The 26894-nt window shown below is 42.7% G+C and overlaps 1 protein-coding gene across 2 annotated transcripts in view; it reads right to left on the bottom strand.

The window, feature by feature from the left end:
• Positions 1-26894, bottom strand: part of fat2 (FAT atypical cadherin 2) — a 105136-nt gene that overhangs the window by 62416 nt on the left and 15826 nt on the right. Inside the window, exons 1-7 of one of the 2 annotated variants that reach the window (XM_047584861.1) lie at positions 26679-26756; positions 23300-26566; positions 21608-21919; positions 11941-11999; positions 10603-10914; positions 9701-9908; positions 503-642 (exon numbers count right to left, since the gene is read on the bottom strand). In XM_047584861.1, coding sequence (XP_047440817.1) covers positions 503-642; positions 9701-9908; positions 10603-10914; positions 11941-11999; positions 21608-21919; positions 23300-26558 — 4290 coding nt within the window. In that variant the 5' untranslated portion in view covers positions 26559-26566; positions 26679-26756. Of the gene's footprint in view, positions 1-502; positions 643-9700; positions 9909-10602; positions 10915-11940; positions 12000-21607; positions 21920-23299; positions 26567-26678; positions 26757-26894 lie in introns of those variants that run through there. The other variant, XM_047584860.1, reaches the window with a different exon arrangement.

Genomic DNA, 26894 nt, shown 5'->3' with positions numbered 1-26894 from the left:
CTCTGGTTGAACATTTGACAACGTAAACATCCAAATATGTGACAGAAACTCAGCTGGACGCGTAGAGTTTATTGAAGACGTTTTCATCCATGTCTTCGGTTCTAAAGGACTGATGGAGGAGTTGGGGTTTGAATAGTGGGTGTAGCCTGCTGGACTAATGTCTGTTAATGACCAGATACTCGCTGGTGTGTGATGGTTCCTGTATTACAGTGGATTCATAGCGTACAGACGGAGCTAGCTCTTCTTTTATTGGCAAATTACTTTGCATTCAGTATTAATCTATTCAATAATACGAAGGTTCAAATATTAAACGTGTAATAGAAAGGCACCGTCTTCTGCCTCCATTTATTCATTCATTCATTAAAATATGTTGCATTCATGAAAGAAATTTAAATTTGTGGGGAAAAATTTAAAAAATATAGATAGATATATAAAGAAAAAGGTACAATCAACCACCCTCGTCACTAAACTGGACAGGTTCACTGAACATGCGGTTTCTAACCTGCGTGGTGGTGCTGTGGTGCCCGTCGTTGACCTGCACCGTCAGGTTGTAGTTGGAGCGCCGGGCCGCGTCGAGCTGGCGGGCGATGGAGATGGTCCCCGTGTTCCTCTGGATGTCGAAGTCCTTTTCCTCGTCGCCGCCTGAGAGACACATGAGATGAGACAAATAAGAGAGAATGAAGTTTGTTTTCCCACCAGCTGCTGAGGCGGCAGAACGTGGGGGCTGTTATGGATCGGGCTGAGTCCAGCTGTCAGCTGTAATATCTCTGAAGATGCGTCAACACTCTGCAGGTTTGATGCACGATGGCTTCGTCCTTCGGAGCAGCTCTTTCCTGGTGGAGGCTGCTGTTAATGAACCAAACACGAAAAAACCCAAACTTCAAGAAGAAACCTTCAGGGAAGTTGATGCTGGGACACACAACCTGTTAAACTCTTTATATTTAAGGTGTAAATATGAGCTGCTATTTATATGTAAAATAACCATGACCTGAGTTGATTATTTAAATTCATGCTTAAGTGGTTCTGATAAACCTATCAAGGATTAAAATGGAACAAAAATAAGAAAGAGGGAGAGAAAAACAGTTTTTCTTTGCTTCGTATGAATCCATCCATCACAGCATGACATTTTGATTGCTTCTTATTTACTGACAGAGAGGAGAAACCGAGCGAGACATCCAGATCTGTCTGCCTGCCTGTTTACCTGCGTCCTCACCCGACTGTCTGATTTTAAATTTACGTTTGACCTTGACGTGTTTCTTTCTATTTCTCTGTCCAGAAAGTTCCAACGACATCGTCTGTGAAGGTTCTCGTCATCCAAAAAAAAAGAGCAAGATGAAAGAAAGGAAGCAGCGTGTTTTTTTTTTGGTTGTTTTTTGATGCATATTTAGCAGTAATATCATGTAAAAAAACGACGTGGTTGTAGTTTGTGTTCAAGCTTCAGTTACCGTGAAGAAAAGCCTCCGTAGGTTCTTTGTGTGAGATGCTACGATATGTTTTCAGGTCAAGAACATAGATTTCATTACTTTATATTGTGTTTTTACTCGAAAAGACACTGGAAATTACTATATATTATTTCTTTGTAGCTAACTTTTACGAGTGCATCTGTTTCCTTTTGCATCCTTTTCTAAGCTTTTACTGAAAAGTAATGAATTTCTCCATATAGGAAATAAAACAGTGTTTGATGAGGTGTTGCTGCCAACATAACTAACATTAACATCGGCCCTTTTTACGTTGCTTTACCTAATTATTCTGCCTAACGCGTGTTTTTTCTTCTTTCCTTTTGTCACACATCACCTCATTTTGCAGCACACTGTGTTTTAAACCTGCGTTCATTGTGACTCATTCAGACCATCTGTCTTCTACCTCTCCCCTTTTATCCTCCCCTCCATCCTCCCTGCACATCTCTCTTCATCCTGCACCTCCTTCGATTCTTCTTTCTTCCCGTCTTTCTCTCTCTCAGCAGGCTGCGTTGGAGAAAGGTAAACCTCACGCCTGCTCGGCCAGATGGTGTTTATTAAGATATCCACCACCTTTCGCAGAGGTGAATGCAAACGTTTGCACTTGAAGGCGCGAGCAGAAAGAGAGTAGATTAAAAGCAGTGAACGCTCTCATCTGTAGACAATCAGGTCGAGTCTGTTTCTAGAGTCTGTTTCTGACAGTTGAAGGTGAATGATTGAGTTGAAGCGCTGCAGACTAACAGGCCTCGCTGACGGCTCCATTGAACTGATTCAGATTTCTAAACCCATGGATTGACTTCCTGTTCCATGCACGTCAGCACCCAGGAAGTCTTTCAAGAAAAAAAAAACACATAAAGGAATAGAAAAGCTTAGCACATCGTCTGCTATCGTCTCGGCACATCAGGAGCAACACGTAGTGTAAAAGATATTTTTCACTTTACCCAGCGTCTCTGAGAAAGAATTACAGCTCTGCCACGGTTGGATGCTCCTCTCCATCCAAGGCCAGGATGCAAAGAGGATCCTTTACTCGTGGCAGTGGGGGGAAAAACGACTTTCAATCACATGTTCTTCTATCTATCCATCCATTCATGTTTATCTGGGTCAGGGAAACACGACAACAAGGCAAAGCAAGGGCATCCTTGACTTTACCTCCACACTTTAATACATGTAGAACAATAATGACAGAAGGAAGTAGGAAGAAGGGAGGCAGGTCAACATGGAACTGAAAACACAATAATCGCTAAAGCAAAGTGAGATTAAAAATAAAATAAAAAAACATCCCTGAACATTTCATACAACAGAAAAATTAAAGGGTTTTTAAAACACAAACAAGCAGCTGTACACGACCTGCCCCTTCATCAACCACATTAACCTCTGCAAGCAACTACATCAGAGCCATTCAGTTGTAAATAAACTCTTCTTCTCTTCCATCACCACATAACGCCAGACCAACTTTAAAATAACTGTAATAAAACTTCAAAAATACATCTAAAAACTTGCTGCAGGAATCTACCTGTTGAGTCTGATTATGACCTATAATGATGACCTACATTTAAAAAAATAAAATAAAAAATTGATCTAAAACGTTCTGTCAACGAACACAAAAGATGAACAAATAGACCAATGAACTAATTCCCAATTTAATGTAAAGTTTTATCCATTGACTTGCACCGTCTTGCAGATTTTGTAATTTCATAAAATTGATTAGGTTAATTAATTAGGTTCAATTTGTGTCTGTAGAGCAGCTTTAAAGTTGAGCCACTGAGCTTCTGTTTGGGAGTTTGGAAGTTATACCAGCAACAGTGTCGTATCGTTTGAACGTATCAATAACCTCAGCAACTCTTACGATCATGACAGCCACACACAAAAACACCCAAACAGCTAAAATGTTAAAATGCTTCCGAGATATTCAAATTTATGCCACGTATCAACTCTATTGAAGCAAACTACTGAACTGTCCCTAACGCTACATCAGAACTTATTTGACAAAGTCATTTTCACCTCCTGTCGACTGATCTGAAAACAAAAACGCTTACATTTTAAAACCTACTGTGCATGAAGTGACTAATATATTAATAAGTGAGACATTCATCTTGGTAGTTACATGTTTCCATTTTAGTATTTCCAGCTACTTTTCCATTTCCACAATTTCAAACTGATAGTTTTGGATCAATAAAGATGGAACAACATCGATGAAATGTTAACTTTTGGAGATACAAACATTTGTATGACTCGTCTTCAAAAGTTTCAGTCTCCGTTGTTGAAAGTGAAGCAAAAAAGACACAGCGCAGACTAGTGTTTGGATGGAGTTGTTACAGAGTGAGCTACAGCTACATACGTAGGTTACGGAGTGTAGTCCTGCAGCACTTTAAATTATCCTTAAGACAAACTTTATTTGTTTGTACTTCAGGTAAAATGAGCTCAACAAGAACTGTGTGAATAATGTTTAGAAGGTTTAGAATGAAGCCTGAACAAAAGAGTTCTGGGTTTTATCGAAGCAGCTGAGTTAGCAGCAGATGCTCCTTCAGGGCAAGACGAGGAGGAGGATGAGTTAAAATGACCACAAAACAGATGTCCTCCTCTCCTTCAACTTCCTCCAGTAATTGCTTCCGGGCACAATACCGGGAGGTTTCATTTCTCAACTTATCTGGCGTCTGCCTCTGGGTTTTTTTCTGCTGACCTGCCTGAACAGCTCGACGCAGCAGAAGGAGAAAAGGGCCTCACGTCGCACTGTGCTCTGGGAATCAGGTCAAGTTTCCTGCTGAGGAAACGTCATTTTTTATCTTGTGCACATCGAGTCCCCGACCAAAGGTCTGACAGCAGGTGAGGGAAATGAGGATCGACCGATTCTTTCCTTTTCCGTCTTAATTCCTGCTGTGCTAGAGACGGACAATCCTGTCTAGGATCAAGACAAATGCAGACATTCATTACTTATTATCATTCTATTTCAGCGTCAAATCACTGACTCTTTGGGTGTTCATCGTCAACATCATCTCAATTTTGAACACGAATTTAGTTTATTTTGGAAGGAGCTCGGAGTAAAGCCACTGCTCCTTTGGGTTGTTTGGATATCTGGCCATGATGCCTCCCTTTGGAGATTTACCGAGCGCCACCGACTGAGAGGAGGCCCTGAGTTTGCTGGAGGGATTTTATATCTCGACAGGTTTGGAAGCGCCTCAGGATTCCTCATGAGAGGGAAGAAGTCTGAAATACCATCCTTAGCCTGTAGCCTGTGGCCAATGTGAGCTGACTCTGGATAAATTATGTGGACATAAAAGTAACTTTAGTTTAGTAAACAGAGGTCATCTTGGAAGGAGGTTGGAATCTGGTGCCTCCGTTTGGACGTTTATTTGGGCTGAATTTGCAGGAAAGATTATCTCAGCTGGTCTGGGATCAGCTTGGAGTTCCTGGAAGTTTATTGTAGAAGGAGTTAGGTCTAGAGCCGCCTGCTCCTTCATGTCGAACGTCGCCAGCAGAGGTGGCTTGGTCATCTAGTGAGGTGGATTACCGATTTAATCTTAGTGATTAAATTTGGTGAAGGGATTACATATCTGGAGTGGCCCAGGAACACCTTGAAATTCCTTTCTGGGAACTAGAAAACGTTGCTACACAGAGAGACCTAAATTCAAAGTATGATGACGAACATCGGACAGAGATTTCATGTCATTAGCTGCAAGTTGAGGTGGTTTGTTTATATGGTGAGGATGGTTTACCGAGTTAATCTTATGGTTTATGTGGCTGAATTTGGCGGTTATGTACGCCGACATTCTTGAAGACGTTTCGCTGCTCATCCAAGTAGCTTCTTCAGTTCTGAGAGACTAGGGGGAAGTTGAGGTTTAAATAGGGAAACTCTGTGGTGCTTCACTTGTTTCTGTAAAATTCTAGAAGCCCAGTTGCCTTTTTTTAAACTCCTTTTGGATTATCATGACCTGGATGACTGAGAGCCTTCACAGACAGACTGGAATACCATGCTTCAGCCTATAGGAAGCAAGTAACTTGAGCAAATTAAGTTCATTTTTTAAGGAAGCTAGAGTAAAGTAAAATCTCTTTTAAGTTTTATCGGGCTGAATTTGGTGAATTACACATCCCAACTGGCCTGGGAATGCTTGAAATTCCTGAAATAAAGTAAAATTTTAGAAGGTGGTTCGGTCAGTGGTTATGACGATGGTTCACCAGGTTTATAGTGACGTTTATGAATTTCGAGAATGTATCTGAACTCAACTTGACACCTTAAGGAGAATTACAACACTTTAGCCTGTTAACACTGGAAACCCAACTTTGCTGTGTCAATAAAAACCCGGGAAAGAGCAAAAATGTTTATTTTAGATAATTGCCGCACATTAAGTCATTAAATCTAAAACCAGATTTTTATCATGTGTTTCTAGCTTGTGGTTCAAGTCCCTCATCAAGGTTCTAAATCTCTTCTTTAAAGCGTCAGAGAGGCAAAACAATGCAACGCACATTTTTATGGACTTATGTTCTTTGCTGTTTTTAAACATCTCGCAAATCCCTGCTACATTAATCACGTAAACTCCTCGAGGGGATTAGACCGCCACGCCAAACGTTGGACACATTAATGCTAATGTCTTATCAGGCGTTCGTAACCCGCGGGTGATTTTTTTCCCGATGACGAAGTCAGCGAGACGCGTGGTTGACAGCTTCTGATTTATGTTATTAATATACAATCAGGCCCTTTTGTTCCAGCTTTCATGCTAAACTGACAAACGTTCTGCAACGCTCGTCAGTGACAACCCAACCCTTACCGGGGGTTTTAATGTCAAACCAAACTTTTCACAACAAGTCGGGGGGGGTTCAGGTTCATCACTGTTTTCCCCCCATAACCCCCACCCCCCCCCCCCTCCGGGACCAGCCCTCGTCCTCCTGCAGAGAAGCACGGCCCTGGACCTGGAGGCGCTGACCCTCATCCCTACCCAGCTGGGACACATGGTGCAGTGGAGCCAGAGGAGATGAAATCCCTTCTCCCGCTTCTGCTCTATCGCCGATTTTTGTGTTTCCCCCTCGGCTCTATAAACGAGGTGTTTTTGTTGTTTTTGTGCAGATCCACGGGAGGTGTTTGAGTTATTTTGACAGCGAGGGAAGTCTTCATTTGTCTCCGTGAGTTATCTCACGGCCAGAGAGCCGCGATAGGCATCTGCTGCAGAGGAGGAAGGTAAAGCAGGGGCAATGAATGCTTGATCATATCTGCATGGGAGAGAAGGAACCTGTGACACAACAGCCCTCATCTCAGCGATGCCGAGATGAGGGTCAGCGATACGCGGCCGGGGAAGCAGACTGAGATGGCCCCGAAATAAAACAGGAACATGACAGCTTGTCTCCAGACTCGTCACGCAGCCAGAACAGACAAAAAAAAAAAAAAAAAAGTAAATTAAAACTTAGAGGAGATTGAGTGACGGGACAGTTGACAAGCGCTCAGTGATAATTACCGAGTTACGTTCACAGGCCACACAGAGAGAAAAATGTTGCACAATTATCCAACGCTACAACAAACACTTCAGCTCTGACTGATTACACAGAACTGTCACGGCAACTGAAACCACAACACAACGCAACTTAGTCAAAACCAGGACTAGTCTGGGTTTTAAACTGTTTCACCTTCATGCACAACTCCTCTGAAGAATGTGCAGCAGCAGCGTAATCTGTCATCTGCCACCCACCTAGACCAGACCAACCCAGACCAGAGCCCCCCCCCCCCACACCTCCCACCCACAGCAATGACACTCCTTAATGGCAGCATCCATCCTCAGCAGGATGCAGACACAAAAAGACCCCCCACTAACAACATTCAACACAAGTCACCACAAGGGAGATCGACATGATAATAGGAAGGTGGTCATAATGTTATGCCTGATCGGTGTGTGTGGAATTAAGGGGCGTGGCTGCTTTGATTGACTCCACTCACTCTTCATTACTTATGACCATGTTGGGACTGAGTTAGGTGGAGTTATCCAAGTCTTACTTTAAGCTAACGAGACTTTCACACACAGTGAAACCATTTGGACGAGGATTTAGGCGACATGTGCAGAGCTGGTTGCGATATTCGCGTCTCTGGTGGGATGCAGAGCGTCTCCGTTGTGTTCCTCTCAGCTCTGGCACCGTCCGAGTTTGGCACGGCGAACCGAACAGGAGGAACGTCGGCCTTTCTCTGCTCACGCCGCCCCCTCCTGGCGGGAGGCAGTTGGCAAACGACCCACGTGTTCTCCTCCCGAGGCTCAAAACGGAAACGACACACCTCCGGAGGCGGGAGTCAGGAGTCAGGGCCGATTTCCACCTCTACTGGAAAAAAATGTTTCCACGTCTTTTGTTTTCCATAAAGCCTCCTCTCTCTACTGACAGGGACGGTCCTCATTCTCTGGGCTCTGAGAGGAGGAGGAGGATGAGGAGGAGGATGAGGAGGAGGAAGGAGGATGAGGAGGAGGGAGGAGCGTCCCTCCTGCAGTCGTCTGGCGGGTGATGAAAGGAGGAGCGCTGCTGTTTTATCCTCACAGAGAGAAAACGTCCCGTTGATCGTGCTCACACCAGGAAGGCCTCTGTTCATCCATCGCTACGGGAACACTTCCTATTATTCATCTTTAATCTGTCTCTGTAATTATTAATTAACCCTATTCTGCAGGAAATATCAGGGCGTGACTTTTTTTTATTTATTTATTTATTTATAGCAGACGTGGGTTTTGGCTTTAACCGACCTCGTCCATCGTCCTGCAGTGTTCACGTTATGTTTCTTGTTTAGTTTAGAGCAAACACATATTAGTTAACACGACAGCACAAATGCCTGAGTCATATTTGAACGCTTCAGAGGACAAGAATTTAAAGCAAGCACATTGGTATTTTCATTAACAAAGTAAAATGAAAATGACAGTTGTGGTATGAGGCTAATGTTATGTGGGTCTAAACTAAACAAGGAACATGACATGAACCCTGCAGGTTGTGTTGATGTATATATGTGTAATCTTCATTCACTGCATGGACCAAGTCATGAATTATTATTATTATTATTATTATAGAGATATATTTTTTCTCAATTTATTTATATATTTTATTTTCATTAATTTTTTCTTATTATTTTCTTATTATTTTTTTTATTTTAGGGAGGTTAAAGTAAACCTGTAAACCAAAGTGGAATAAAAAAAAAATTTTTTTTCTTTTGATTTCTTCTTATTATTTTACATTATTTTTATTTATTATTTTTTTCTTTTAGGGAGAATAACAATGAGCGAATAAATACACCACTTGTGCACCGTAGAAATGACATGTAAAGTAAATATGTAAACCAAAGTGGAATAAAAAACAAAAATAAATAAATAAATAAAAACGGCCACACCCTAATATTTCCTGCAAAAAAAACTGCACTGATCTGAAACCCTGAATTCTCACACCTCCTCCTCCTCTTTGTAAAGTTTTTGGTTTTTTCATGTATTTACTTTGTATGTTTGAAGATGCAGGCGGGAGATGTTGCAGCGTTGTTCATTATTCTCCCAAACGTCTCTTCTGTTGCAGCCTCAATCTCTAAGAAAGTTCTTTCAGGCTGACAAAGCCTCTTTTCTTCCTGGGGAAACCTCCGGGTGAAGTGGATCCAGTGAAAGGTGTCGTGCTTTAAAGAAATAAACAACACTCGTCCTCCGACATCAGTCACTGTTGCGAGACTCTGCTGACCTTTTAGAAAGCAACTCGTCTGCAGTTTATGTGAAGGCTCACGAGGATGGACGATGATCGCGGCCTGTTTGTTTTCTCCGGCTCGCTACAAGTCAGCACTTTGTGTGTAAGTGGCAATACGGTGACTGTCAGATATCATTTCCTCTCCCCCTGTGATCTATGGGAGGCCATTACTGCGTGATCAGGGAGTTCAGATTTCAGGATTCCTCCTCTTGTCAAACCGAGTGCAGCGCAGGAAGAGATATGAACGGTGTTTTTATATGCGTCGTTTGTCTTCTTTTACAGATCAACGCCTCGTTTTTGACCAAAGCTTCAAACTTTATCCTGTGAAGTTGTGATGTATCCGTACGGAAACATCGATACTGCTGATACCAGGTCTGAAATCGACTCTCAAATCAAAATATCGGCACTTCTGATACTTCAGTATTTACACAAGCTATGATTTGGAATAAACTAGTTTCTTAGGTTTAACAGACACATTAGGTTGCATTTACACAAAGTATCGGTATCGGGTTGGTATCGCCGATACAAGCCTGACTTTTAGTCAGTATCGGGTTGGTATCGCCACTCACCTACGATGTCGAACCACCTCAGCCCGTGCGTCTCCGTCATGATGATTCCCACCATGTGAGTGACGGGCTCCGTTTCCATGACGGCGAAGGTGAAGTGAGGCTCCTCGAACGTGATTGGCTCAGTGGAGGGCGGTGGGCGGGCGATCCACTCCACGTCGAGGCGGGCGGTGGACGAGCGCGGCGGGATGCCCTGGTCCGTCGCTTTTATCTGGAAGTCGACGTAGAAATTAACAATTTAATGAGAGAAATCAATATTTTACGAAAAAAATAAAACTGACGAGAGACAATAAAAGAGATTTTAGATTTAATTTGTTTTGCTGGTTTTAGTTTGTTGTTCATCTCTTAGAGCTGACAAATGCTTTTCTGCAAAACCTTTTTTACCCAACTATTATCAGCCGAATCATTCTCATTCTCACCCTTCTCCTGATTCAGCCTCATCCTCCTACTGGAATTTAACCCAGTACTGTTTTTTGTTGCTCCCTCTGTTCTGTTCTGCCTATTGTCGGCCATTTTTAAAGCTTCACTGTTATTGCATTTTTACTTTTATTCATCTTGAAAAGTTTTTTTCTGCTCAGTATTCATAATTAATATAGAAAAAAACTACTTCAACACTGCATAGATTTTTTAAAAAAAATAATTTTTAAGCAATTATTTTAAATTATATTATCAATTTAAGCTATTTTAACCACCGTTCCACACTGGATACACAGAATGTCTCTATATTTCTATTTTATTTATATTTTTCAGGTGCATTCTTTATGAAACTATGATTTAAAATAGATTGGTGTGTATTTTCACAACGTATCGGTGTCATATCGTATCGGTATCGCTGATATCGCTGATGAAAGGAAATCAGTGGTATCGAACATCACTAATGAATCCGGGTTGTTCCAGACACTGACCGTGAGGATGCTGTAGTTCCCGGGCCAGAAGTCGCCCTGGGACGTCACCACCCCGGTCAGCGCGTCGACCTGAAAGCGTCCGTCCGCGTCGTCCTGGAGCTTGTAGGTCACCACGGCGTTGGAGCCCTCGTCGTCATCGCGCGCCACCATCCTGCAGACTTCCTGTCGGCCTCCGTGGCGCCGCTGCTCGGGCAGCTTGACGTGGAAAAGCTTGTCGGTGAACTTGGGTCGGTTGTCGTTGTCGTCCAGGACTCGGATCACGACGGTGGCGGTGGAGCGTAAAGGCGGCGAGCCGTTATCTGACACGATCACCTGAGAGTTAAAAACAGGTCAGCTTTAGACTTTTCTCTGAGACATGAGCTTTTCTTTCCAATGCATTTTTAATTTATCCAAGATATTTGGGATCAATAGGACCTAAGATGTATAAAAACTAAGCATCATCTTTGAACAAGTAGTAGTATAACCTAAGGTCCTCATATGAGGACGCAGGGTCTCTGACTTTCCAGAGTAAAATATCCCAAAACAATGTCACGGAAGGACTTAGCTTCAGTCTGGAGGACGAAGGTTAAACTGTTTATTTGAGTAACTCAAAATACATCGATCACACCTGATATTTTAAATGTAGTAACAGCTTCTCTCTCTAACGGATCTCGATCTACTACTGTTTCAGAACCACCAACATTTGTTGCATGTGCGTCATTTTATTTTACAATTTTTTTTTACTAATATCTTTATTTAAATATACTAGATTGTTTTTTCTTATATTTTATTTTTTATTTTACGTTACTAGATTTTCACTAATATTTTATTTTATTTAACTATATTTTTTCTCATATGTTATTTTTATTTTTTTTCACTAGATTTTTTACTTATTTTACTTTTATTGTATTGTACTTGATTTTTTTTTTACTTATATTTTATTTTACTACATTTTTACTAATATTTTATTTTATTTTATTGTACTATTTTTTTATTTTTTACTTCCGTTACTGTTGTTTTTTTATGTGCAAATGAGCTACAATGACAAATGACAATTACAAATTTCCCTTGTGGATAAATAAAGTAAAAGTCTAAGTTGCAGCTACATGGATGCGATATTTTACATTTTACACTTTGCTTTCTCCTTCACAGGTGATCGTCTACGGAGGCGGTTTTGTGTTTTTATTTCTGAAGGAATGAGGACAAACTGAGTCGTGGTCTTTAACGTGACCCAGGATTCACTGCGTGTTCCCACCACCACAGGAACGAGCTCAGACGTGTCCCCAGACCAACTCCACATGTGGACTGACTCTACTTTGAGCCGGCGACATGAGGACAGATATTAACCGAAGCTCTCACCTCGATGCTGTGCTCTGGTTTATCCTCCCGGTCCAGGGCTGACAGAGTGCTGATAACACCTGCAGACACAGACACAGGGAAACGGTGGCGTTAGTGTGTCACTATCCCAGGAAGTGAAAGTGCTAATTGCACCTAAACAAACACAGCAGGGCCGGTTATGGTGGTTGTGTTGTTGTAGGTGTTTGAGTCTCTGTGACTGAACCTAAGAAAACACAACCTGGTTTACGGCCGTTATTTGGCTTCTGTTGTGTTGGTGTGTGTTTGTGTTCACCAGAGGGTTTTACTGTGAGTGTGTTTGTGTGTTCAGACGACTTCACTGCTGCAAAAATAAAACAAGAAACACAAACCTACAGAGTGATTATTATTTCATTGAGACTAATGAGGATATGTTTTTGAGTAGAATTAGACAAAAGAGAAGAGGAAGAAAGGAACAAGTAGAAGAAAAAGGAGGAGGAGGAGCAGAAGATGAAGATGAACAGAGATGGAAGGAAGAAGTATCCCTTCATTTTTAACCACATGACAACTTGTTGCTCCTGGATGAAGTCGACTCACTTGTTGAGTAAAACATCATCATCATCAACTAAACACAGAATGATTTCATCTGTAAGAACTGAACAGACTGGATTCACATCAGGACGACCAGGTTAAACTAATAATAGTAATAAAATAAAATAAAATACATGCTGCAACAAGACAAGCTACAAAAATGGAGGAGGAGGAGGAGACGTAGAAGAAGAGAAATCAAATAAAGAGAAGACAGAATTAAAGTAAGAGAGTAATAATAGGAACAATTTGGAGGAAGAGAAGAGTTCGAGGAACAGAAATTAGATGAAGAAGAAAAATACAAAAAGAAGAAGCAGCAAAGGAATAACTATAAGAAGAGGAATTAGAAGAAGATGAATTTGGGAGAAAGAATAAAACTCAATTAATACATAGAAAAATGAGAAGAAGAATTAAAATATGGAGAAGACAGAATAAAGAGGAAAAAAATCTGAGAAGGAGAAGAATTAAGAACATTAGATGGAAAGAAAGTGTGGGAGGAGAAGAAAGACGATGAAGAAGAATTAGACAAAGAAGAACAATCAAAGAGGAAGAAGAATTAACTGACACATGTTTTTTCCAGATCAACAACTTCCAGTTGATCCACAATAAAACACAAACGCTGCGTTCAACCTTCACAAAGAGGAACCTTTAATAACGCGTTCATCTTTTATTCCGTGCTCATCGGCCTCTTCCTGTTTGTATCGAGGATAATTAGCATCAATAAAACCGTCGGGCTGATTTACAGCCTGAGGTTGGAAGTGTTCGTATGAATGCGCCGTGTGGTTTGTGGCTGCAGGTTTTCTGCTCGTATCTGGCTGAGATAAGGAAGGAATGTGGCACAGATGGAGATACGTCCGATCGCCGCTCGGATACCAACGTTTTTACACTTTCCCACTGAAGCAGCAGCTCTGTAAACCACAGGGGGCTAAGGGAGAGCAGCAGGAACCCTGCACACACCAGGAACCCTGCACACACCAGGAACCCTGCACACACCAGGAACCCTGCACACATCTCACCTCCGTGTTGTTTCAGATGCTGCCGTTCTGTTTTTTAGGAGGTGATCTGAGGTCAGTCTACTAGGACGTATTCAGGACGGGGTTAAAAATATCTGCACTGCTCAGAGTTTTCTACATTTCTGCATAAAAATGACTCAACTCCTGGACGTAGTGAAGCGTCTTTGTTGAACTCTTTGGAGACGGTTTTGTAACGTTTTCCAGCCTGATGCTTTGTACACGTCCACAAACATGTGTACATACATGTTGCTACTACTAATCATTTTGTTCTGCAGCTTCTTCTCAACACATTAAAACTTTTTTCTCTTGTGGTGTCTGGTTACTGTTCTGTGATTGGTCAGGAAGTGGAAGTGGGCGTGGTTAACGTATAAAAGCAGAAACGCCTGCAGACACTTTGTGAGATCAAGGAGCCGACGTCCAAGTCTGAGATGAAGCTCACGTCTGGAGCTTTGACTTTTAGAGCAAGAACAATAAACATTTTGATAAAACAAGTAACTTTGTTTGCTCCAATGTTGATAAGAGATTTAAAACGATAAAAAAAAAAAATAGAAATGAGAAAAAAGTGCGATTATCATGGATTATATCATTAACTAACGAGAACATTAGCTTTGATTCATTCTGCTGAAATACTTTTATATTAGTTTAAATGCAAACCTTTGAGTTTTAAATAACATTTTTCTGTTGCACTAATAAATACTACTATTTGAATGAGGGACTTTTTCTTAAACTGAATATTTGTGAGCGTTTCCCAGTGTTAAAACGAGCATTAACCAAAGATTTGAAGCTTAAACTGAATCTTTAAAGGTTATTCTGCAGAATATTTACTTATTTGTGGTAGATTTTTGCTTAACAAGTACTTTTAGTTTTGATGCATTCTGCAGAAATACTTCTATACTTCTACTTTTATAACAGTTTAAATGCAAACCTTTTATTTTTAAGTGATATTTTTCTGTTGCAGTAATTAGTGAGTATTAAAATGAGCATTAATCAAAAGATTTAAAGCTTAAACTGAAGCGTTACGGGTTATTCTGGAAAGTATTTGCTGCTGCAGTAGAGTTTTGCACAACAAGTACTTTTAGTTTTGTTGCATTCTGCTGAAATACTTCTACTTTTTAAACTGCAGGACTTTTTTTTGAACTAAATATTTGTGGGTGTTTCCCGTTAGTAAAATGAGCATTAAACAAAAGTTTTACAGCGTAAACCAGAAGTTTAGATGCATCGAGGTAGAAAGTCTGACCCACAGGTTTGTTTAGGTGTGAGCTGACGTCCTCAGACAGACCTGGAGGAGGACGGGGGGGCGTCCACAAGTGGACTGAACGAGCCTCAGTGGGGTCGTTCAGTCTCATTTTACAACAGTGCAAACAAGCCCAACTGGGGGAGGGAGGGAGTTGGGGGGGGGTCATTAGGACAGGTGGGCCACATTAGAAAGTGTGTTTCTGTCATTAGCGCAGACGTGGGAATCAACAGTCGCTCCCTCGTCGCCTGTTTTCACTCAGCCGTGCTGGACCGCTGTCAAAACCCACATGAAGATAAACAGCTTCTCTGGCAAGTCGGGACCCGGGTTGTTTGCTCCCTTTGTCTTTTCTCTTCGGATCCAGAGCCGGTCTGCAGATCCACATCTGCTGCTGCTGCTGCTTCTGACCTTTCCTCGTTTTAAAACGCTCAGTTCGCTCCCTGTCACAATCCCATCGTCAAGTGAGACGTCTTAACAAAAGACGGAATAGACGAGATGGAATATCAAGACGCAGGTAAAGAAAGAAGAGGCCAAATTCACAAACGTATGCAAACCAAGTGGTGGTGGATGAGCAAGCAGCTGTCTAACAGCATTAAAATAGTTAAGTCTTTAACTTTATGGGACTTTTTTGACAGAAACGTCAGAGTCTCTGCTTTAAAAAGAGACCAGGACCAGTACATCAGCCGGGATCCTGATGAGAGTCCATAAATATGAGCCCTGGCTCCCTGTCCTACTCTGGATTGATTATAAAATGCCCACCCACAAACACCTCAATGGGTGCGCACCCCCCCACCTACAAGAACTCATCACAATCCTCCACACATGCCCCCTGATCTGCAGGACGCCTCCTCCTCCTCCGAGTGTCCCAGCACCGAGCTCCCACCACGGGAGGCCGAGTCTTCTCCTCATCTTCTCCTCGTGCGCCTCAGGCTGCACAGAGCCTGCACTCTTTTATACCTGTTGCTTTTAACTTGTAGCGCTCTGAGATCCTTGGATGAAATTATTATTATTAAGACCATGCATGAGCTCATGAACAGGTTCATAAATAGGGGGTTTTGTTTTCTTTCTTTCTTTTTTTGCAAAAAGTCTGGAATGATAAGAGGTTAAAGAGACCACTATCTGATCAGATCACAGACATCTGATTGTGGAACAGCTATTAGGGCGCATTCATAGACACAAAGTGTAATTAAGAGGCTTTTAAGTGTTTAAAATATCTACGGAAAAATGCAGACGGTCTGAAGTGAAACAGTTGTTCCGAACTGACGCCACTTCACTGGATTTATTTCACGACAGACGCTGAAAACATTTAAAGGTCTCCCCTAACCGGTCTGTTGTATTCAGCCTCAGGGGCGTCAGTCATAGGAAGAAGCTTTAAAAACATATCGACACATATATGATTCATTAAAAGCGTCATCTATCACAAACTGCTGCTACTTGTTGCTAAATGTAATTATTACGGTAATTTATACAAAATCAATATTCTACGTGCTACATACCGTATGAATAAGTTTTAATAGTTGAGAAAACTTTTAGTAAGACACAGTGAAAGCTCAGACTGGGTTTATCTTCTCCCCTAAATAATTTATTTAATTTTTTATTTTATTTTTTACAAGAAAAGTGCCGACAAATTGGCCAGAATATGAGTTTAAATAAATAATATTATAAATAATTTTATTTGATAACTTAAATATGATCATAAATCTGTCTGCTTCCCTTCACATGATAATAATACTTAAAAACAAATATGAATACAACTTAGATAGATATAGATAGATTTGGTTTTGGCCAAAGACAGAAGAATTCTGGAGGAGCTTTAACTTCAAAAGTCAAAATAAATTGAAAAGATTCCCCTAAGCTGTGGGATACTGAGGAACGGGAATTAAAAGTTAAAGTTAATTTTCTTACTCTAATTGTCGAGTACCGCAATGAATCTGCAGATCCACCATTAATAAGACAGTGGATGAATGAGCTGGAGATCGTGTAAGAAAGAAACTCTTTATTAAAACTATTAAATCTCTTCCCTCTTTGTATCCGGCCGATAAAGGAGCTACGACTCCTCCTGGATCAACAACAATGTGACGTTTGTTTGGGAATTTATTCAATCATTTCATTCTTTATCATCACAGACAAGACTGACGAGAAGAGAAATCAGACCGAGAAGGAAAATAGAAGAAGAAGAATTTGTAGGAGAAAAAAGAACGTGAAGAAGAAGAATTACAAGAAGAAAATGAAGAATGAACAAAGAATTAGAAGGAGAAGATACGAGAGGAGAAAGTAGAACAAAGTAGAACAGGAATAATTACAATGTAGTAAAGAGAAAAGAAGAAGAGTTAGAAAAAGATGAGAAGAGGAGAAGAAGAAAGAAAACACAAAGAAGAAAAATTAGAAGAAGGAGAGAAGCTGGAAAAACGAATGTGGAGGAGTAGAAAGAAGATGATTCTGATGAGAATTAGACAAAGTAGAAGAAGAAGGACTAGAAATGAGAAGATAGAAGAAACAGAAGAAAGACAAGAAGAGGAAACGAAAAAGAACTGGAGGTAGAAGTAGAAGATGAATTAGATGAATAGAAGAGGAAGAAACAGTAGAAGAAGAAAGACGACGTTGATGACGATGGTGACGAATCATTGTGTGGTCTAAACTACTATTTTTACCGCACGAAGGACAATAGACACCGTGAGTCACGATCCTTGATCTCGTTATTTTTTTAAGGACTCAAACGGGAGGAATTGATGCATTTGTTCGGGATTAACCTAAATTGGCAGCAGGAGCGTTATTTTACACCTTAAGGCTGAAGCGAAACAAACCGGAGCAACACTTGAAAGGCTTTTTTTTGCATCTTATTCATTGTGTTTCTGGATCATTTCATGTGATTTGTTAACAACACAAAAAAAAAGTGCAGCGCAGTCGAGAGTCATCCCTTAATTACAACCCATCTCCACTTGTGGCCTGTGGATTTTTAAGATATTCAACCAAGACGCCAGGATTCTTCCCAGTATATCAGTCTGAGGATCTGAAAGGCTCTGCAGTAATTTGAGGTATTTGCTTCTTCCAAAATGCTAATGAACTGGGCACATTCCTAACTTGCCCGGCCTTGTCAACAAATAAACTTTCTTTTTGTGTGTGTGTGTGTGTTTGTGTGTGTGTGTGGGTGACTCAGGTTGGCCGAGACACGTCGGTTTTTCTAAAGCAGCTCGGTAATAATGGAAATAAATAAATAAAAACAGCCTGTGAATGTGTCCTTGCTTATCATCGAGCAGGTAACGGCTGGAGAATGAAGTGCGCTTCATGCTTCGGCTTAGTCAGAAACGGCCCTGAGTCATATCGGTCCTGTCGAGGCACGAGAGTTTCAACACCATTCAGCCCCGTGCATTAGTGAGAGCGGCTTCATTCGAGAAAAGAAGACAAGGCGGGTCATGTTCCAAAGACCTGGCTTCAACAGCACGTTCACGCCGTTCAAGGAAACGCGATCTCCCTCCCTCTGCGCGGATTTATCACAGCCACGGATTAGATGTCGTCGTATTCTTTATGGTCGTCAGGCTTTGATAACTGAACGTAGCATCAGACTATTGTATGTTTGTAAAGAGCCTCTAAAGCATTAAGACGAACCAGGATGACATCGTACCACTGTACGTCTGGGGTCAAAGTGGTAAATGGTCACGATGACACATGAACTCATTCATTCACACCCGGGGTCCATGTTTGAGAGGAGCTACAGCTGCTTGAATGGAGGTGGGAGTGATCTTTGTACGTCACGCGACGGGGAATCGGACGATTGGAACGAGCAGCTCGGTAGCTAGACGGTGGGGAAACCTTAAAGTTCCTCCCCTGTAGATTCCTAAAGTCTTCTCTTGTCTCCTTTGTGTTCTCTTAGGCCGCGTTTACATGAATACGGATGATCCAGATTTCTCAGTGACTGGAACCACACCTCGAAAAAGACAAATACGGAGCCTGTGCAGTTTCTTTTTTTTTTTTCCATTCATGTGGACGCCTGATAGGAACACGATGATGTCATCGCCCCACCCCTCGACCCTCTGGTCCCAAACATCTCATAACAACATCGGTGGTGACGGAGCTGCATCATATACTGACCAAGGTCCAATAAATACTGTTGCTTCACCACTGACCAGGAGCTTTATCAGGATTCTGGGCTGTATGTTTGCATAGAGCGCGCAGGGTTGATGCCAAGCAGCAAACTTCAGGTCTAAACGATGAAGCCCATGCAGAAGTGCAAAAAAACTACAGTTCATCGATCGGCCACTAGAGGCCCCATAGTCCCCCCATGTTAAAAAGCCCAACTTTACAGCAGCCTGGTACAAAACATGATTTTGGTCCCAATAGTTTATTTCACTATTCATGACAACTGTACTGGAGATGAATTTTTTGTAACTAAGTTGTTTTTTATTCTATTAACGTTTAAAATTCTGCATAATTAAGGGCGTTCCTGCTTTGAGTGACAGGTGGTAGCCTGAGCTAACTGTTAGCGGAGAGTTGGGTGGGCGGGTTTCAACATCTGATATGACCCATAGTGACTCATAGGAAATACAGAGTTAATGGTTGATGCGCATGCTCCGCCTCTTTTTCTTCTCTAGCAGAAACAGCGCCAATGGACCGATCTTTAAGGAGAAATTCTCTAAACGACACAGAGGAAAACCAGAGAAAAGAGATCGTTTTGCTACAGTCCAACAAATCCATAGAAATCTGTAGATGTTCTGGTCCTCCAACGCTGCCATAAATTCCCCAACCTGGCGATTTTTCTCTTTTATGATTGAGTGGACTCCATGGATTCTGTTAAAAAATGTCCAGGCAATGTCTGATACCAGTCCAGACATTGCCACAAACCATCGTACAGAGCAGGAACTTCCTGTTCCTACGTCGCTGTTGAAGGTCGTAATTGACCGTGTTGTCGTAAAAATGTTTAAATAGTCTAATGAGATGAAGAAGTAAAATAAAAAGATCTGGTTCTTTGGTTCTCGAAGCTCAGCAGCCAATCAGAAAGATCTGGAAAAAGCTGCTTAAAAAAAGGGCCTGACCACAGATTCTCAATGAAACCAGACAACAATCAACCATGAGCTTGGTGTGTGAGAAGGTTCCTTGTTGGTTCCTATTTTAAAGAACCAACCTTTAGGTCAGTGTCACTCCCATGACGACAGGACGTGGCACTGAGGGAAATCTTTTCAATACAAAGAGCACACAGAGACACAATAACCCTTTTCAACCATCCGCGTTTTATCCCGTGCTCGTGTCCATGCACGAGTAAATGAATCTCAAATACACCTGCATTAACACAAGAAAAAGCTTGTTCTAATGTGACACTCGGCGGCTGTTTCAACACCTCCCGCCCTGCCCCGCCTTCCCCGGCCAACCAAGACCCGCCCTCTCTCTCCTTCTCTCTGTAATCCTTCAGCATACTGGCCTCAGGGTGTGGACAAACAACTGCAGCTTATAAGAAGGGGACGGGACTTGTGGTGGCTTGTATCGCCAGAGCAGAGCTAAGTGCTGCGCTCATTTGCTTTAACATCAAAGTCCGCACCAGGTGATTCAGCTGCAACTGTCAGCGATAAAACGCACAGGTACCCGAGGGGATCCCAGGCACTTTCTTCCTGCCATGTAAAGTTTTTTTTTTCTTTGCAGAATCACACATGAGTGAGTTTGTGAATGACCTCCGAGAGAGTTTTCCTATTATTATTTTTCAGCTCTGCCATTTCGACGACACACCCAGGTTCTGCATCACTTACCGTGCTCAGACTTGTAAAAGTGCATTAGGTGATATCAACAATATTCAGTCCAATCCTCCCCCTCCTCCCCCTCTTCCTTTGTTGGAAATAACACACTTTTGAGATTTACTGCTACAGTAATAGCCGTGAATCAAAATGTAAATCTACCACGGGGACGTGGTAACACGCATATACGTCGAAACAATTTGCAGAAGAGGTCTTCCAGATGTCTTACGATCACAAAGGGAGTTTGAATAAAGATGTAAATCAATCCGAAGTGGAGCGCGCAGCCTGTATTTCGGTTTAAAGTGCTTGTGAAATGGAAGGATGACACCGTGTAAACTGATCTAATTACACCCAACATCCCAGAGTCACTGTATATCGGCCTAACCTAAAAGCTTCAATTATACGTCATGTTGTTTCATTGTATTCATTTTCAAAAAAGAACATTTTCTATGGTTTGTAAGTACAACTTTCAACAGTGTGGACTTTGACTAAAATAACTTGCTGTTAGTTTTCTCAATTGAAGTCTATAGTTAAAGCTAAAGCATTAAAGAGCTAAACTGCACATATATATCGTATGGAACCACTGAACTTTGGATTCTAGTCTACTCGTCTTTTCTGGTCTATTGTGACAGGACACGGGTTATTGTGGTGGGGTACTATGGTGGAAGAATAGCAACCATCTGGTTGTAAATTGTAAATCACATAATGTAGATCACAGAAGAGGAAACACAACACAAGCAGCGCTTCATAGGAGCTATGAAAGTAAACAGGCAGCTACATTTGTAGGAGATGATTCTTAAAAATGTTGAAAATGACAACTTCACCTAAAGAACACTCATAGCTGCAGGTAAGTTCACACAAGACGCCGACTTCAGCGTCAGTCGCAAACACAAGATGGTTCGCGGGGCAATATCAAATCCATTCTTACAAGACTTTCACAGGTTTCACATATTACGAACAAGCAAAACTTCAAATTTGTCAAGCTCACATCTTGGATCCAAAGCGGCTGAGAATGAGCATCTGGTTTGTAAAACAGATGAGAAAACCCAGCTGGCATCAACTGGGTTCTTTTTATGTAGGAGCTGTGCATGTATAAAACTGGTGAAATGAGATTGTGTTTCCTTGCAGCTCAAAACGTTTGCAAAACTTATATTTACCTGTTTCAGGGTCGACATCGAAGTACGTTCGATGAGATTCCAGCATCTGGAAGGAAAGCTTCCCCTCAGAGGACGTGTCCGCATCTGTGGCCGAAACCTGGACGATGGACTTCACCTTGTCCACGTTCTCCTGGACGGACGTGAAGTACGCCGGCTGGGAGAGTTCGGGAGCGTTATCGTTAACGTCCATCACCTCCAGGAAGACGTGAGTCCAGGAGACCAGAGGCTCGGTCCCCAGATCGGTGGCGTAGACCGAGAGCCAGTAGTGAGGCACCGTCTCGCGGTCCAGCATCTCGGTTGTACGAATCACACCTACGTCACAACAATAACAGTTAAACGCTGTGATTAGATGAAACAGAGTTGTGAACTACACACCAGTGCCTACTTGTTTCAAACCTTCTGTGCCTCAGGAATTACTCAACAATTACTCAACGAAATCAGTTTCATCCTAAATAGCAGCTAGAAACCCTTCAGGAAATATCAATCACCGTGACTTTCATCTAGCTTCAGGTGCCTGTTCACACTTTAACATGTCTGGATCGGAGCTCAGAGGTAAGTGGGGAAATATTTTGCATTCTCCACTTATCAACGCGGGTGACATATTTGTGTTTCGAATATGTACTTGTTGTATACAAGAGTGTAACCAAACGGTAGCTGCTGTACATCGAGGGGCCTGCACCTGAGACTTGTCTTTGACACCAGCTTTTTTCTTTTTGCAAAATTATCTGCTTTTTATTGCACTGCATTTGTTGCACAAACTACCTCACTGTCTACGTTTTAAAATCTTAGCATTTATGTTATATTCCAATTTTTGTATATTCTTTCAAATTTGACATTGTCTTTTGCATATATTTCTTACCTAATTCTGTGACAAGGAAATTTCCAATATGTGTCTTAAGAATAAATGAATGTAATTTTTTCCGTGCATAGTTGCCTTCAGGCGTAGTTTAGTTGAGGACAACCCAGAGGGAGAACTCAAAAAGTAGAGACGTAAAGAAGAAGATATATTTCAGCACAGTCACGTTATGACAGAGAACTCCGTTTGCCCTGATTTTATCAGAGCCGTAAGTGCATCAGCAGACTAATGGAATGTAACTATGAGGTTACAGGGTTTCCTCGGCAAACGACACACTCATGGAAAAAGAGACAAGCTATGTCTCAGTCAACTCACAGGAAACATTAATATGTTGCGCGATAATGCACAACCACTCAACCAGGGAAACTACATGTAGGACATGTACTTTTTCATTTAAAATGTGCGATCGTCAGCTGGAAAATCAATCTCAAGCTGCATTTAGTGTCGGCTCTGGAGCTTTTAATCATATCACATGATCGTAGTCGAGACAAGTTACTCCCTGGAGTCTCTACTGACTATAACTCCCCGGTGAAACTAATTTGTATCCTGTCTGTGAAGACTCTATTTCACAGGCATCTATTTCACAGTATATCCAAAAACCATTGTGGACTTGTAGAGTTTCTTCAAGTCATTTCATCGAAGTCTTCAGGTCTAAAAGACTGGTGGAAGATTAGGGGATTAAACAGGCATTTCTCTCCATGCAAAGCCAGATGTTTCCCTGTCTTTCCAGTGATTGCGCTAGGCTAAGCTAACCTATATAATTAAGTTAACTCTAGATTTTGATTGACACCATTGAGCAACTCTGCAAAAAAAGTCAAAAGCCCACTGTTGATTACCTGATTCCTCATCAATGGTGAACACTCCAAGACCAGAGCCACCATGGATGTGGTACCTGACGACTCCATCTCGGCCCAGATCCTTGTCTGAAGCTGTAAGCGTCACCAAAGATGTGCCAATTGCTGCGTCCTCCATTACAGCGGCTTCATACACAAACTCCGAGAACACGGGACGGTGGACGTTCTCGTTGATGTCCAGAACCTCGATCTCCACGAAACAGGATGACGAGAGGGAGCGTGGGAGGCCGTGGTCGACAGCCCGGACCGTGAGGTTGTAGGACGGCCGCCTCTCAAAGTCCAGCTCTCTCTCGAGGGTCAGGGCGCCCGTGGAGGAGTCAAGATGGAAGATCCCGCTCTCGGTGTTCTTGAGGTTGTACGTGACGAGGCCGCCGCTGCCCAGATCTAAATCGACGCTTTCCACCCAGACGAGCAGCGTCCCAACGGGAACGTCCTCTGCGACTTTTATCTTGTACACCTTTGGGACAAATTTGGGCGGGTTGTCATTTACATCCTCCAAAACCACCACTAGATCAATCGCGGAGAACAACTGAGGGCCGAGTTTGGCCTGATCTTTCGCTTGGATCCAGAGGTCGTGCCTGGACGAGCTCTCACGGTCCAGTCGGCCCGACAAAGTCACTTCTCCGGTCAGGTCGTCAATTCTGAACATGTCAGTGGACGTGAGCAGGGAGTATTGGACATTACCATTCGTGTCGGTGTCCAAGTCTCGTGCATGAGCTCTAAAGATAATAGACTCCGCTAATGTGTCTTCAGGCACACGTATCACGTATCTGGGCTGATCAAAAACAGGAGGGTTGTCATTGACGTCCATGACATTGACAGCGACGAATTTCCACGCGGATGTTTGCAGGATTCCCAAATCGTAAACGGTGATGTTCAAAATGTAGAACTCCTTACTCTCTCGGTCCAGAGGGCAGACTATCTGAAGGTCACCAGAGAAAGTGTCTATGGAGAAACAGCCGTCCTCGTTGCCACTTGATATGGCGTACACAAGCTTACCATTGAACCCAGAGTCGCCGTCCGTTGCCTTGAACTGAACGATGGTGGAATTTAATGGGTGGTCCTCTGTGATATCAATTGTACCGGGAATGCCCAGGTCAAACTTGGGTGAGTGTCGGTTGGTGATGTGGATATCCGAGAACGTCTCTTCCTCTTGATTGATTAAAACGGGTTTGATCGACTCTATCAGTTTATCGGTCAGCTGTTTGAAGATTCCCGTTTCATGACAACGTAACGTTGCGTCTTCGCCTTTATTTGTGACAGTTATCCTAACAACTGAGGCTTCGGAGCGGTGTTTGCCGTCAGTAGCTATGACTCTTAAAGTGAACGAACCCTCTTGCGCCGGAATCGGTTGTTTCAGAGTAATCGCTCCTGAAACGGAGTCAATGGCAAACACTTGGAGCTCATTCCCGGACTCGATGACGTACCTCAGCTGCTGCAGCTCGTCTAAATCGATGGCTGACAGCTCAGCGACTGTGTGTCCCATGGGTAAATCTAGAGGAACTGTGACGTTGCAGCCTACCCTCTCAAAAAGAGGGCCGTTATCGTTGAGGTTGTTCAGGGTGACCGTCACGAGGCATTCGCTGACGTGACTGAAGGGGCTGCCGGTGTCGGACGCCCAAACTCTCAGGTGATATCGCCGTTTCATCAGCTCATAATCCAGGTGTTCGGAGGTGGAGATGACACCTGTGAAGGGATCCATTACAAAAGGTAAAGGGCCTGAATTTGCAATGGAATACGTCACAAAGCCGTTTTTGCCTTTGTCTCTGTCTGAAGCTGTAACTTTTAAAATGCTGCTGCCGACGGGGGCGTTTTCATCCAGTGTGGCCTGATAGGATGTTTGCATGAACTGTGGGCTGTTGTCATTCTCGTCCGTTATCTCCACCACGACGTGAGTCTCCGCTTCACCATAATTGGCCACCACATCAAATTCATATCGAGCCTTTCTCTCAAAGTCAAATTTGTCTGTAGTAATAATAATCCCAGTTTTGGGATTTATCTTGAACTTAGAACTGTCTGGGTTGTTTTTGATACTAAAAGTAACATTATATGGAACTGAATTGACAGAAACCTTGACTACGTGAGTCTTAGGGGGTGAAAACTCGCTCAGTGGGACAATGTAGGTGTCCTCCAAGAAAGCCAAAGGGGTGAAATGATAGGCTGGTATGTGGACCTGTGTAACTGAAGAGAGTAAACTTGGGGAGCTCCTGTCTTTAGCCTGAAGGGAGAGATTCAGCCCAAAAGGAGTTTGAGACCAGATAATCCTCTTTGTAGAGATCACTTGGAAGTCACTGCCCTGCACACCTAAGGGGATTATCTCAAAGCACTTGTGGGGATCCCCTCCAACAATATTAAGGGATTCCACAGGCTTAACTCCTGCTTCCACGTGGACATCGATAGCTATTTTCCCATCTGTGGATACCGTGGGTTTTGGGGGTGGCGTGATAACCGGAACGCCCGTCGACATCTTTTGTACATTCACCGTAACTCGAGCAACGTTGCCAAATTTCTGGAGACCAGATATCTTTTTCGTCCTGTCCTCGGCTAAAACGGTGAGGTCGTACCTCTCCGTCCGGGTGTGGTTGAGCTTCTTGGCGAGGCTGACCGTGCCAGAGAATGGGTCGACGACAAAAGGGTGAGCTCTGCTGGTGAAGGAGTAATAAAACTCTGCGTTGCTTCCGATGTCTGCGTCTGTGGCACTAACTTTCACCACACTCGACTTGAGTGGAGTGTCCTCCCTGACGGCCACATTGTACGAGGCGGGGTAGAAAAGAGGCTTTAAGTCATTGGTGTCAAGCACCTGGACAAGCACCTTTGTCTTCGCCTGGAAGTCAAAAGTGCTTTCCGTTGCCTCCACAGTGAGAGTGTAAGTGTCCCTGACCTCCCGGTTGAGGAGAGCCGAGGTACTGCTGCGTGTTTTGATCCTGAGAAAGCAGAAATCTCCGACTTTGACTGCCTCTGCTTGGAAAAAGGCGTCATCGTCCCCAGAGACGACATTATATTTGATGTCCCAGAGCGGATCTGTCACTTCAATGCCCATCTTCACTGGCGTCTCGATGTACATCCGAGGGGCAGAGTTCTCGTTGATGGTGGCGTTGTAGAGGTGGTGTGTAAACCTGAGCGGAGAGCTGTCTTTTCCTTTCCCCAGTGTCCCTTGACATCTCGCCACGTGCAGCAGGAATGTGACTAAAGTGAGGAAAGTTGCTCCTGAAGTTGCCATCTTCAGTACATCTATGGACATCCACAGACCTGCAAAGAAAAAGAAAAGAAAAGGAGGGTATTACATTTCATGTAATGTCCCATAATTCAGGAACAGCAGAAGCAGAAATACAACAGAGTCATTTGTTCCCGCACATATTACCTTGTGTGTCTGCAGGAAAAACCCATAATACGACCACACTAGTTAGCAAACAGTCCGATAATTTCCCCTAAGCTCCAGCTCGACACAGAACACAAAATGGACTCAGAGAACACAATGACACAACAGCAGAGGGGAGGCCTGTGGCGAGGTATCTGCCTCGTGTCCCAACTTGCCTCGAAAACAAAGTTAAACTAGTAAAACAACACACTGTTTCAG

The sequence above is a fragment of the Mugil cephalus genome, chromosome 5, assembly GCF_022458985.1.
Source record: "Mugil cephalus isolate CIBA_MC_2020 chromosome 5, CIBA_Mcephalus_1.1, whole genome shotgun sequence".
NCBI classification, from domain to species: domain Eukaryota; kingdom Metazoa; phylum Chordata; class Actinopteri; order Mugiliformes; family Mugilidae; genus Mugil; species Mugil cephalus.
This window is presented reverse-complemented; position numbering and strand designations above follow the sequence as displayed.